Here is a 14,487-nt window from a genome sequence, read left to right as displayed (position 1 = left end):
GCAACCACCACTCTGGGCACACGGCGAGCAGCGCAGCGGACTGAACCCTGTTTGTGCCTAAGGATGTTGCAGCATTGTCCTCATGTTGGCTCACACTTCTATTTTCCCTTCAGTAAATTGTATATATAGTTTCCCACCTTAACCAATAGAGAACTAGAAATCCTTTGGCTGTAGGAGCAGACCCCAGGCAGGGTGGCTTAAACAGAAGAAAATAAATAAAAACTGAAAAAGGTGGGCCCTTTCAGAGGACACAGGACTATTCTCTCCGAAAAGCTTTTCCTGGTTATTCTGTCTACAAGAATCCCGCCATTAGTCCCCACTCCTGCCTACCCACCCAATCACCTACCCCCCCCCCATCCTGCTTTATTTTCCTCATAGCACTCTCTGAGATGAAATGTTTTATCTAGCCGTCTGCTGGCTCAGCCGCCACCACCAGCGCAGGCAGGGTCATAGCCCATCTCATCTGCTTCTGTGTGGGGCCAAGTGCCTAGGGCAGTGCCCGTCCTAAGTATCTTTGAGTCACTGAATGGACAGATGGCCAGTCACACAGAACTCTGAGCAGGGGATGCAATGAGGTCTCACGAGGGACCAGAACCAGAAACTGCAACCAGGACAGCTGCCTGCTCACTCACACTCCGTTCCCTCTTTGCCTGTCTCTGGGCCCAGCCTCAGGTCTCCCTCCACTTCCTGCCGCATCCCTCTCTGCTTTCCCCACTCCCGTTCCAGCGCTGAAAACCAGCTACAGTCTCCCACGCCCTTAGAATAAAACCCAAAATCCTTCTGATAACTTTTAAAGCCCTCCATAATCTGTCCTCCCATTCTTATCTCTCTCATCATTTCACTCAACCAGCCTTTCCTCTGGTCCCCGGTGGAGCAGTCGGACCACTCACCTCTGGGTCTTAGAATACAGTGTTTCCTCTTCCTAGAGCACTCCTCCCCTCTCGCCCGCACTGGCCATCCTCTTCTCATCCTGGTGCAGGGCGAGGTGACCTGCTAATGTGTCCCCCATCGCAGCTTATGCTCTAAATTGCTTTCTATCTCTCTGACTGAACTGTAGGCTCCGCAGAAAAGGATCAGCCCTGCTTTGCTCACCACTGCATCTGAGCAGAGCATGTAGATGCTCAAATATTTGCGGAATAAATAAATGAACTCTGTATCAGTGATGACTGTTCACTAAGGGGCTGTGACAAGAATGAGATAGCAATTCACAAGGGTGGAAACATGTCTGCCTTGAATAGCTGTATTCCCCGTGTGTGGAAGAGGAGGCACCCAATAAATATTTGTTGAATGAATAAATTCCTGGCTAGCCCAATGTAACTCCCACTTGAGAAAACATGTCAGAATGCAAGTGGGTAAAAAATGATGGCATTAAAGTGACATCTTTGAATCATTCAAAGATCCACACTTTATTACTTGTCATAAATTACTGGCCACATACCTCAAAACTGATCATATCAGGTAGGTGAGATAGTGGTTGAAAATATCTTATTTAGACAAAACTAAGAAATATGAGGCACTTTCTGCTTTTGTTATTTTATTTTCCAAAAGATGAAGGTGACAATAAGTCCAGTAAGAACTAGTAACAAATCATTCTTACCCTCACTTTTCTTTTTATAAAACAGATTCTGCACATGCCAGGAAAAACCTTTAATTAAATGGAAAGGAGTTAAAAACACCTTTTTCTCCCATACCAGTGAAGTCCACAAAGTCCCTGTGGTCCCCATTCAAAAGCCAGCCTGCAGCCCCACACGCCCCCCTCAGGGAGGCCACTGCTGATGCCCCCCGCACAGCGGCTGCAAGACCGCGGCCCCAGGGCAGCGAGATCCGTCTCCCTCAAATATAGCAACGAGAGTGTTTTAAGGGTTTGGGTGTCTTCTATGTAACCTGCTTTATCTTTTGCATAAAACACATTTGGTAAAGTTGCTGGGACCTCAATCGACCTGGTTTTATTTTTGTTTACATAAAACATCCCCAAATATTGATCACATGAGGAAATACAACCAAAAATGAAGAGTCCTAATGAAGGTTTCGGTCTTGGTGTGTTAAAGAGAGAAACAAATAAATCTGAGCAAGCCAGACGAGAAACCATACAGACAGCCACAGACCCCAAACAAGGCTAAAGTTAGTAAAGGAATATATAGCAACCCAAAGCCAGTTACATCGTGACCCTTAATAGCCTACAGAATTAGACACTCCATCCACACCAACAGATCTGAGCTCTTCAAATCACCCCACACACCAAGTGACGCTGAATGACAGTAAAGATTGTGTTTTTTTTAAAGAAAGAATCAAAGGCCTTTTAGTCTATAAACAATACTAGTGTTTGATGTCTTTGAGCCCAAGTTAGAGAGGAGGATGAGAAAAGGGAGTGTTAGGGTATATTTTAAGGTTTCTTATTACTACCAAGGGGAGGAGGAGACAAGGCAAAGTGCCAAGGTTAAAACAAAAAGAGCATCTAGAAAGAAGGAGCTGCTTGTTTAAAAAATAAAGACCATGAACTCTTCAAGCAACAGCCCTCTCTGTCTTATTTGATAGAACGCTACACCATCCAAAGGGGGAAAAGTAGGTGCTCTCTGACCTTCACGTAGTCCCTGGTCAGTTTCCACTAAAATATTGCATTTTCAGTCATATTTATATGCTTTCATTTTCAAGGCTTTTAACCCATTTGTGTTCCAAGGATCCCAATAGCAATCTGGTAAAGCCTGCTAAGCCCTTCTAAGGAAAATGTTTTTAAGTGCATAAAGTAAAATACAAAGGATTGTAAGTGAAGTCAATTATACTTAGTTATCAAGATAGTTTTAAATTGTGATACATTAATGTACGTAGCCTGTATTAATGCAGTAAACAACAAATCTAGCAGCAAGTCTGCTTGTTGCCTATTCTCTTAGTCGAGTGAAATGCTAAATCTCAGTGTGAGTTATAGTGAAAACAGAGATGCAATTTTTCCCCCAAGTTCAAGGACTCCCTGGATTGCATCTGTGGACCCTAGGTTAAAAACCTTTGGTTGAAAGGGCCAATAAAAACACATTTGTGAAACATCAAATGAAAAGTAAAGCCTTGCAAAATATACTATCCATTCAATTGTGAGGTTAGAGAAACTAAGAGTATAAGCAATATTTTCCCAAAAACTATGATGGACCATTAGTCAGCAAGGGAGCTGCATGCCTCAAATTGAATCCAGAAAGGTATTCCGCTCCCCTCATGTAAGTTAAAAAACAAAAAACAACCACCCTGAAGCTTTGAGGAACTGCCAGCATGGAAGTAGGGAAGCAGTGACCTGGCAGTGCAGTGACCCATCTCGGCTACAGACTTAAACGAGTCTCCTCCGTCCCTGGAGCCTCGGTTTCCTCATCAGTAAAATAAAAGGACTGAACACGCACCGGGACTTCTTAGGCCCCTTCCAGTTCCAAAGTTCTATCAGATTCTCTCTTCTTTATACTAGCTATTTCAACCTGCTTAGCTTCATTTCAAAACATCATTGCCTTTCTTAAACTTGGAACAGAAAGTTTTACCAAATTTAAATGCCCTCGTGGACAGCCTAACACCAATGAGCCAAATATACGTATGCTTAAGCAACTGTAACTTTTTTCAATAGCCTCTTTTGCACATATCTACTTCATAAAAAGTAGTCACAGCACTGGTCTTTTCTGCTATTTAGCCAAGATCCCATTCAAATTCTAGCACTATCCGCTGAGGAATATACAAAATCAACTAAAGCCAGGTTATCTAGAATACATTAATGATACAGTTTCCACTTTTCAGCCAATTAACAGTATTACAGGGTACAGACCAGGAAGGCCCTCGATGACTACCTAATCCGATCATTTTCATTAGCGGGAAACAAACGGAGACAGAGTGGGGGACTAAGCGAAAATCACAAAGCCAGCCTGCAAGGAATAAAACCCAGGTCTCCTGACTGTACCTTCCTGTTCTCCCCACTACACTGACCTGCCTCTCAAATCCTGACACACTTGCCCAACTTTAACAGTGTAGCCAGGTTTAAAACACGGTGAAAAAGACCTAAGAGACCAATCATTTTCTCTTCCTTCAATTACGTCAGGGGCACAGCCAAGAGTTGGGGCTGTGATACATTCACTGGTTGGAGTCATGAAATAATTAAATTCCACTTACGTACCCAGAAAGCGGTGACCCTACTAAAATCCTAAATGCCTGGAAATTCCCTTGATATTGTGTAACACGTGACAAGATGCAGAAGTATTTCTATATGGACACAGACATACACATATACAGCTCCTCGCATATACATGTATGTGTGCAGACACACACAGTTCCTGTCTGCGCTCCAGGACTTCAGTGACATTTCACTACAAACTTTAAAAGAGAACCGAAAAGGCGAGTCACATACCAGTTTCAAAAAAAGAAGAAAGCCTTATATTTTATAAAAACTTCCATCAATATTGAGCATTTTTTTATTTTTTATTGTATTTTCCCATCATCATTTAATCCTCTTATACCCCCGGCCCCCACAATCACCACACAGTTGTCCCAGTCCATGAGTCCTTTTTCCTTTTTGGCTCAATATTGAGCATTTTTCAATCTTAAGATTAACTGTATCAATAAGACAATCTACAACACATTAGAGAATGTGTTGTTTACCAGTATTTATGTCCTAGATGATCAGGCATGCAAGGTCAACATTATTTTTTTATTTCACTGTTACTGTTGTTTTAAGAGGGAGGACACGGTCTCAAGTCCTAAGGGTGGGGTATGAATTAAGGGTCTTTTTAAAGTCTACCTACCTTTTCACTATTCCCCTGGCATTCTTTGATGTATTCAATATTGCTAAAGAGTCAAAAACCTACTCTCAAGAAAGAAAAGAAAAAGACCACAATTTGTGTCAAGTATTCAAAAACCAAACCAGCATCTTCTGAGCAGTCTGACCTCAACTCACATTTCACTTCCTCAGAGGCTTGCCCTGACCTCCTAAAGAAAACACCTGCCTGGAGCAGACATTCCCTGAGTTAACCCGCTTCTGTTGAACACTTGGCAACACCTGAAACTGTCATTTATTATTCATTTGTTTACATGTTTCTTTCTGTTCACCCCTGCCACACCACACTGTAATGAAAGTTCCTTGTCCCCTGCTGATCCTCAATGCCTACACAGTGCCCGCACATAGCAGGTGCACACAGAATGTCAGGTAAGTGCCAACTATGTCATACTCAGGGTCTCCTGGAAAAGCATTAGAGAACATGCGGTCGGCTGTGCATTGCCAGAGCCGACTTTAGAGTGAGCCTACGACACCGGGACAATCCAGGGTATAAATCCTTTCTAGGATTTTGAAATGCCCTACACTTCCAGCTATGTATGAACACAAAACCTCTCCAGGCCCACTCACACATTGCTTTTCTGAAGCATCTCGACAATGACTTCCTCAAAAGGAAATAATGAAATAAAGTTCTGGCACAACTTAATCTTTCCTGTCAGGTTCACCATGTTAAACACACTCTGAAGCAAGCCACACAAACAAAACCAAACTCCGCAAAATTAGGTTGGGCTGAGGTTACATAAGAGAAGTTAACCTCTGCCTTTTTTCCTGTCGTCCCTCCCTCCTTCCAGTGAACCCTAACATCTGTCTTTTAAGTGCAATTAGGTGCAGGTGAGAAAAACGTTTCTCTGCACATAGCTTCAAAATAAGCAATGAGATTTCCAATAACTTAACCCTGTAGCGGCAAAGTGAGGACTAGACAACTTTGAGTTGTCCTGTGTCTGGAAGCTTCCCTTTAAAAATCTTCTAAAATTATTTTTAAGTCGACAACGCACTTCGAGGTATTCCGTTATCAAAACACTTTCTTCAGAGCTCTGAGTTTTCCCATCCTTCCCACCTGTGTGCTAAGCCCACTTATCAGCACCCATGATGTTCTGAGTCCAGGTCTTTTAACAGACAAGGGCAAAAGCGCGGGTTCCCGGGAGTGACATATCCCAAGGAAAAAGGAGTCCTTTCTCCTCCACTACTAAACCCAAGCTGCTGTTTCTCCGGAGTTTCCTGCGCTTCCCTCTCCCCAGTCCGCTCCCCTTTCACTGCCCACTTCATCCAGCTTCCAGGCGGCGAAGCCTCCCTCCCGGCTTATTAAGGGTAAACAATAGAAATGTCACAAGGAAACTCGGGAAGTAGATGAAGTCTCTCACTGCTGCCGTTTAACGATCGTGGATAATTACTAGCTTCAAAATGTGGTTTCCACAAGCGGAGAGGGAGCCGAGGAAGGCGAAGCTGGCGAGCTCCCCGCCGCCGGGAGGACGTCTGCGAGGCCACGGCCCGGGGTGGACGGGCAGAGGGGGTGCGGCCGGGCGCCGCCGCGTCCTCGCCCCTCCGGGACGCTCACGACGCAGCGAGCCGAGGGCCTGCGGGCCCGCCCGGGTCAGAGACAGTTCACAGCCCGCGGGCTGCGGCCGCCCGCCGCGGTCGCCGTAACAATGTCCTAAGGGCTGCCCGCGGACGCCCACCGCGCAGATCCCTCGGCCGGCCGCGGTCGCAGAGCTGGCTGCGCTTCGCTCAGAGTTCGGGGCCCCGGGCCCATAGCGAGGAGGGACAGAGGGCCCCCCGGCGCAGGGCCTCGGGAGCCGCTCGGCTCCGCCAATCGGAGGGTCTCCTGCGACACAGCCCAGTGCCAGCGACGGTGGCGCCTCAGCCCCGGCCCCGACCGACCCTCCGCGGCCCGGCGCTCTCGGGGAAGTCGAGCCCCTGCCCCTGCGGTACTACCACGGACTTCGTCCGCGAGCACTGAGCTCTGCGGGGCGTGGGGTCACCCCCATCCCCGCCGCCGCCGCCCGGGGGCCGGGCCCGCTCCTCCACTTCCTCCGCCGCCGTCCTCAGCGCGAAGAGCGCATCCTAGCTCCCGCCTCGGCGCCCGCCGTCCCAGCCCTCCCAGCCGCTCCGGCTGTTCCCAGCGCCCTGGTGGTCCCCAAAGAGCGCCCGAGCCACCCCGCTGGCGCCGCTTCGGGATGCGGGCGCGCGGCGGCTACCCAGCCCGGGGCGCTCGCCGCCAGCTCCGAAGCTCCCCGAGGTCGGGGATGCCGGGACTCACCCCAATACCACCAGCTCCCCGTATTTCACCGGCTCCTTATTGGGGGCGCAGTGCTCCTCCTGGTCGGGGGAAAACATGGAGCCCCGCTCGGCCGCCGCCGCCTCCGCCGCGATCCCCGCTGAGTCCGCGCCGCCGCTACAATCCCATCCCGAGAAGGGGGTGAGCGCGCCGGGGAAGGGCACGGCGGCGAATGGGGCGCGGGGCGGCCAGTCCCGAGGCTGCTCCGTCGTGGCTGCGCGGTTGCCCCGCCGGGCTTCCCGGAGCTCCGCGAGCCGCGGCCGCCCCGAGCCAGACTAGACAACAAATGGGACCGGGCAGCAGGGGACCTGCCCGCGCGGAGCGCTGCAGCCGCCGCCGGAGCCCCGCGGGAGGGAGGAAAGGAACAGGATAGGGAGGGAGGGGCGGAGGCAGCGCGCGGGGGAGGGGCGGGGGCAGGACCGCGGAGCCGCCCCGCCGCGCGCGGGCAGGTGGGAGCCGCCCCGCCCCCAGCCGGGAGCCCGCAGCCCGGGACCCGCGCGGCGCTTTTTCCCGCCGTGCGTGGGGCCTCCCGCGCCCACTCCCCGCCTTCCCTCGCCGGGCCCCGCCGCGGATCAGCCCCCATGTTATGTAAACATAGAGTAAAGGGAAAGGAAGTTCTTAAAGGAGCAGCTCTATTTTTCCCCCCCTCGCTTCCTTTCCTAAACTTAGAGCGCTAGGTCCTCAGTCCACGCTGCGGAGTTTTCCAGCTGCTGAGGGCTGCGCAGAATCCCAGAAGCGCAACGGTCCAGGTTCCTCAGGTAGCCTAGTTTCCCAGGTTTAAATGTTAATAAAGAACTTTCTGTCGGGGGTATAAAAGCATTTGTTTTCCCGGGGTCACTGTGTTGCGACAGACATCTGGAGGTGTCGCACACAGGCACCTGCGTGCCTCCTCTTCCAAAACCAAGTCCGTCAGAGTTTGGAGACGTCTAGAAATTGGTAATGGATTAGAGGGAGTTCTGAAGGCAGTTGGAGCACTCCGCCGCTGTGCAGGATGTAGCTGCCTAGTTCGTGGTCAGCAGGTTTCCACACAGCAGGGTTTGGGTTTTTCTACGTTTTTTTTTTTTAAATCCACGTTTTCCCATACTTTTTCTCAATTCCTTAAGGAATTTAAGAGGAAATTACCTAGGTGAACTTTTTAGTGAATATAAATGTTCCTTTATTATCATAATTTAGCCAAGGCACTGTTTGCTTTTTATACTTGTCTAAATAGTTACTGCTACTGCTTTAAAGTATTTTAGAGTCTAACAGACCTACTGACTGCTGTTTTCATCATACAGGATTTTATTGTTACCATTTATTAAGCATTCACAACATGCTAGAAAGTCTACATATTACTGCCAGTCACTGCTTCTCAAGACTATTAAATATTTAAAGAAATAAATACTGCAAAAGCTACGCTATGTGTAAACAGTGACTGGTTGGCTATGACCCTAACAAAGGGCTGGGAAGAAACTAATTGCATCTGTAACCTTCCATGCCACATTCAGCACCCTTTGTCTAATCTTCTCTGCCAGGTTATTACTGTAGTGACATGCTGCTTCAGGAAAATTGAGGCTTTCAAAATAAATTATTCCAAAGTAACTAAAACTACACCAATGGTAAGCCCAAAACAAAACAATTTTAAACAATTAACTTACTTCAGCTAAGGATAGAAATTCTCTCCTTCAACTGAATACGGCTATTCTGCACATTTTACCTGCTCCCTATACTTGTATACATATTCTGTTATAGTTTTAACGAATGATCCTTCATTAAAGGGTCGAATTCTTTCAACCAGTGTCCTGGTGTGAATTTCTGTCTGAATTTCTACTTGATTAATGCCATCTTCATCTATCTGCTCTATGCTTTTGCTTAGCGTATAGATGTGTGGCTAACAAACATCTGTCAGAATCATGTCACAATTATGCAGTCCCCATTATTACAGTACCTGACACTGTCATTCTAACTTCTCTCGGCTTGGTCTATTGCTGCTGCTGCTCTCTAGGCTACAATTACTTCCTCCCTCCTTCTCTCTTGGCATGCTGTGCTTTGGTGCATTGCATTACACTGTTCTGGCTCCATTTCTTCCTCACTGTGCTCTGCATCTGCTCTTAGAGTGGAAACAAATATTTATTAACCTCCTACTAAGTTCTAAATACTAGGCTGTGAGTTTCCCTTAAGATGTCCCTTTTAAGGCCCTCTGTTCTATATGCCCACAGCACCCCTGACTTCCAGGGGGGCATCTCTTTCTACTTGCCTACCATGCCTCTGAGGATGTTTGTAGTGCTTAATCAAGACTGTCTTAATCAGAATTACTTACAGGAAGTGCTGTTTTGAATGAGTTTTGTGTCAATGGAGGCTTGTTATCCTAGGCAGCTCAGGGTTGACACATTAGTTTTTGAAAACCTCAGGAATGTGTGCAGGGGCCAGGAATGGAAATGCAAATGGGCAAATGGGCTGAGTGAAGACTGTGGCAAATTGGTGAGCCTATGCCACATAAAGGGTATCTGTCACTCATCTCCAGCTGCTTATTGTCATTTGACAATATCAGCTCACGGTTGGTAAATTTAATCCTTTTAAAGCCCCAAATCCTGATTTTTGTACCAAATCTCTCAATGTTTAACTATCGTCAACTGATTCAAGATTTTGTTGTTGTTGTTGTTTTAAATACAGCATGGCCCAGCAAAATCATGTCTATTTTCAAGATTGAGCCCAAGATCCCCAAATTTGCTTTCTCTAATTTCAAGGGAACATATGTAAGTGAAGGTAATAGAACACAAACTAACAACAACAAAAAGAATCACAGGCATGGAAACATGGAACTGCTGAAAATGACCAGAGGGGAGGGGAGGGGAAGATAATGGAGGGAAGATGGAAAGAAGGGGAAGGGACTAGACAAAGAACATGAATGAACGACCCACAGATGTGGACAACAGTGTGGGAATTGACTGTGGGGGTAGTGGGTAGGATGGGCGGAGGAGGGCAAAGGGGGAAAAATAGGAACAACTGTAATAGAATAACAAAAAAATGATTAAAGAAATAGAACACATCTCATGTGAGATTAAATGGCAAGGCAGGGAGGGGGGCTGAGCAGTGTGGTTCATAAACATGATTTTCTCAAAGAGTCAGTGTTTGCATCCATCCCTATGGAAGCTAGCTTGTACCTTTCTCTGCCCCTCCTTTATTAGAGTTTTCTGCTCACAACTTAAGCCAATTAGAATATTACACTGTCATCCCCAGCTAATATTTGGAATCTGATTGTAGCATGAATTTATCTCTTCTTGAATGTAATTGTTTTAGTTAGTAGCTCCAGGCTGGTGGGACAATCTGGCTGTGCCATCTGCCAACCCACCGAAAGCCAGAGTGGGTTTAGCCGACCTGGCTGCCAGGACAGACCCTCCTTTTCCCTCCCTGCTTGCCTTCCCATTTCTCCCCTGAACCACTCTCTCGAAGGGGATGACCCACCCACAGAACCCCAGAGGGAGTTGATGCTGTTACTTGGATGATAAGAGGCCATATGTTTACCACACAAATAATGTAAAGTTTTCCCTTGATTTCTCTCCCTGCTATATCTACCTCTACTAAATTAGAATTAAAAGATTCTGTGAAAAAGTGTGTGTTTACTTAAACATACCTTAAATAAAATCAATCAAATACCTTCCAGTATTTCTAAGATAGTCTAATTTTTGGTCACTTTGCATTCTACCTTACATGTTTATGTTTGCAAAGACTAAAGAGTAATTTAGTCTTGCAGTATATTTAAAAACACATGTTTAGACAAACTGATCATCTTTTTTCATGAAACCTAGATCATATTTCATTTTTAATTATACCTATTTTTCCAGATTGGGAAAGTAATAGGCCATCATCAGAAGTTTGGAAAACATGAAAAACAAAAGGATTTGTAAAAATCTTATTTTAAATATCCATAGTCTCACTATCCAGAAGCAACCCCATATAACATTTTATGTATTTCCTTCATCTATTTTATTTTTAATTTTTTTACATAGTAGTGATAATACCATCTATAGCCACACTTTACAGTTTGTTATCCTGCCTTTTTTCACTTAATATTATATTGCAAGCTGTTTTCTCTTGTCACTAAAACTTCCTAAACATTTTTGTTGTTTTATCATCTGTGTCAACATTTATTAACCATTCCCTGCTTATGGGATGTTTGGAAGATTTCTATTTTTTGCTTTTGTAAACAAACATATTTACACTTGTTATTACTGCATGAGAACAGACTCCTACAAACAACATTATTACATCAAAGGGTACCAACATTTTTAAGACCCTTTGATGCATATTTCCAAAGCCTTTTTTAAAGTGCTTGTGCCTGCCAATTTACACTGTAAGGAGCAGTGAATGGGAAAGCCTGCCTTGGGGAACTCTCACTAGCGTTTTTAAATCTGTACTAATTTGACAGGTGGTAATTTTTTATTTGCATTCTTTGATTGTTATTGTAAGGTTCACTCACTTTTTTTATTGTAGCAAGAAAACACATAACACAAGGTAGACCCTCGACGAAGTTGCAAGAGTGCAGCACAGCACCGTGAGCTCTGAGCACACTGTCGTACAGCAGCTCTCTGGCACGTTTTCACCTTGCACGACTGAGACTGTTTACCCGTGGAGCTGGGACCCCCCATTTCTCCCTTTCCCCAGCCCCTAGCAACCACCATTGCAAAGTCTACCGCCATGAGTTTGATAACTTTCCACACTTCGTGTAAGTGGAATCGTGCAGTGTTTATCCTTCTGCCTTCTTTAGCAAGTTGTCCTCAGGTTCTTCCAGATGGTAGCACAGGACAGGATTTTGTTCTTTTTAGGGATGAGTAACATTTCATTGCATGTGTGTGCCACATCTTTTAGCCAACACTGTTTTGTTGATTTTTTTAGTCTTTTTATATTTTCTATTTATTTCTGCTCTAACCTTTATTTCCTTCTTTCTGCTAACTTAGGGCATAGTTTGTTGTTCTTTTTCTAGTTCCTTGAGGTGTAGAGTTAGGTTATTTATTGGAGATCCTACTTCCTTTAGAATGTAGGCATTTATCACTACAAAGTTCCCTGTTCGCCCTGCTTTGGGTGCATCCCATAAGCTTTGGTGCACTATATTTTCACTGGTCTCCAGATAGTTTCTGGTTTCCATTTAGATTTCTCCTTTGACCCATTGATTGTTCAAGAGTGTGGGTATAATTTCTGTATATGGCATTTTTCAAGTTTCTAATATTCCTTGCTGTTGATTTCTAGTTTCATTTAATTGTGATCAGAAAAGGTACTTGGTATGATTTTAATCTTCTTACATTCATTAAGACTTGTTTTGTGGCCAAACATGTGATCTCTCCTGAAGAATGAATGGTACCTGTGCGCTTGACGAGGGTGTGTGTCCTGATGCTGTTCGGTGGATGCATTTACTTTTTTTAACAGCCATGTGGTTGGGTCACATTGAGTTTGTGGTCAATAAAATTTTAGGTTTTTCTCAGATGAACTTCTTTTAAATAGGGTCCATTTCACCAGGATCTGTACAATTGAATTATTGAATCTAATGAAATATTAAATGTTTATTCTTGCTACATTTTCACTTTGTGAAGTTTGAACAAATCAATGAGTTCTTTTTTCTTATTACTTTTGTAGTTTTTAAGAGGCTTTAATTGTTTTAATAGTTATTAATACAGATGGTAAGCAATTCAAATAATGCAAAAGAATGATAATGCTCTTAACCCAACTTTCATCCTGCAGTTCTCTCTAGTGGAAACCACTGTTATCAATTTCTTGTGTATTTTTCCAGTACTATCCTGTGTGTATATGTTTGTTTGTTTAAATAATCCTTAAGAGAAACAGCAGCGTGCTACCCTATAGTTAGCTTTTTTTGTCTTAACAAGGAGCCCAGGAAAAGCCCCTCCCAGAAGGCCCTTGAGCAGGTGACTGAATGACAAGACAGAGTCACGTGTGCAAGGTCTGAGAGGTTGACGGTATTCCCTCTAGCAGGTATAACGAGTGCAAATGCCCTAAGGTAGCAAAAAGCCTGGCGTGTGTTAGGAACCAAAAGAACTCTGTTGTTGGAGCTTACTGAATGAGCATGAAAAGGGTATAAGATGAAGTTGGAGGGGGAAGTAGCAGCCATATCATACAAGGCATCAGGATAATGATGTAAACATTTGATTTTCTTCTCTTTGATATTGGAAGCCACTGGAGAGTTGGGCGTAGTTGTTGAAATGATAAAAAAGTAAAATCATCTGACAATTTCACCTTTATAGATATCATGAGATCATAGAATGCTTTGTTAAAATCAAGATATACATTTTAGAAGCTACATAAGTGACTGTTGAATAAAAGAATTTATTTTCACATTCTTAGCCCAACGCCAGGGTTACTGCAAACAGTGAAGGGAACTCGTAGCAATGAATGGTCCTGGAAGAGGCCCTCCCTATTCTGCGTCACCACAGAGACAGGGACTGATGGAAGAGGTTAAAGAGGCAGGAGAATGGCATCCTAACAGAGTGGAGAAAAGGCTAGTTCAGGAGACGGAGGCCTCAGTTCTATATCACAGTCTCTTTATGCCTGCCTCAGTTATCCCATCTGTGAAACAGGAATAATGATTTCCTGCCCACATATTCCACAAGATTTTTGAGGAAATTAAATGAGATCGTGCATGTGACAGTAACTTGTATACTGTGAAGTATTAAAACACACATAGTATTGTCATTTTGGAATAAAACTACAGGAATAATGTCATGGGAGGGAAGATATGCAAATATTAAATAATAATGAATTAATAAATATGTATTGAAAGCTTCCTGTACTTGTTTTGTGCAGCCCTGTGGTAATACATCAATTTGATAGATATTTATTTAGGACCTATTGTGTTGAGGCATGGTGATGGATACAGCCAGTGCCACAGCTGCAAGGACGGCAGCAGGAGAGCAGGAGGCCCAGAGGCTCCCACTGGGGTGGTGAAATCCTGATCGGAGAACGAGGGGCCGTCGGGGAGGGTGTGGGTCTCTGCTGCAGCGTCTGCACCCTCTGCAGCTTCCCTGCTACTTGTGAAATGTTCCCATCGCAGCAACTGGGACCTTGGGATCTAAGTAAGAAAGGAACCCAAATGAAAGTGCTTTCTAAAAAATTGTCAGGTGCTATACAACAGAATGATTCTTTGAGGGGAGTACTAAAAGATGAGCTGGTACAAGGAAGTAAGGTCTCAAATTTGTGATTCATCCCTCTCCAATTTGATTATGAACGTCCTCTTGACTCGAATGATACTGAATACACTTGTTTTAGTCTTACCGTTTCATAGTCTTTTACATTCAGCCATGGCAACTGCACATGTGAAGTGACCCGGTGTGTTTAGCTGTGAAATCAACACATGCTGCAGAGTGACCTCATCTCCACTACTGCGTGCCAGTTCACACAAGAAATTCAAGGGCACGCGGACACTCGCAGCTCAGCA

At 45.0% G+C, this 14,487-nt stretch overlaps 1 protein-coding gene across 1 annotated transcript in view; it reads right to left on the bottom strand.

Moving 5' to 3' along the window:
* Positions 1-7,437, bottom strand: part of PELI2 (pellino E3 ubiquitin protein ligase family member 2) — a 158,094-nt gene extending 150,657 nt beyond the window's left edge. Inside the window, exon 1 of the mRNA XM_028507450.2 lies at positions 7,047-7,437. Coding sequence (XP_028363251.1) covers positions 7,047-7,123 — 77 coding nt within the window. The 5' untranslated portion in view covers positions 7,124-7,437. The remainder of the gene's footprint in view (positions 1-7,046) is intronic.
* Positions 7,438-14,487: the final 7,050 nt, after the last annotated feature.

Source organism: Phyllostomus discolor, chromosome 1, assembly GCF_004126475.2.
Source record: "Phyllostomus discolor isolate MPI-MPIP mPhyDis1 chromosome 1, mPhyDis1.pri.v3, whole genome shotgun sequence".
Classification (NCBI taxonomy): domain Eukaryota; kingdom Metazoa; phylum Chordata; class Mammalia; order Chiroptera; family Phyllostomidae; genus Phyllostomus; species Phyllostomus discolor.
This window is presented reverse-complemented; position numbering and strand designations above follow the sequence as displayed.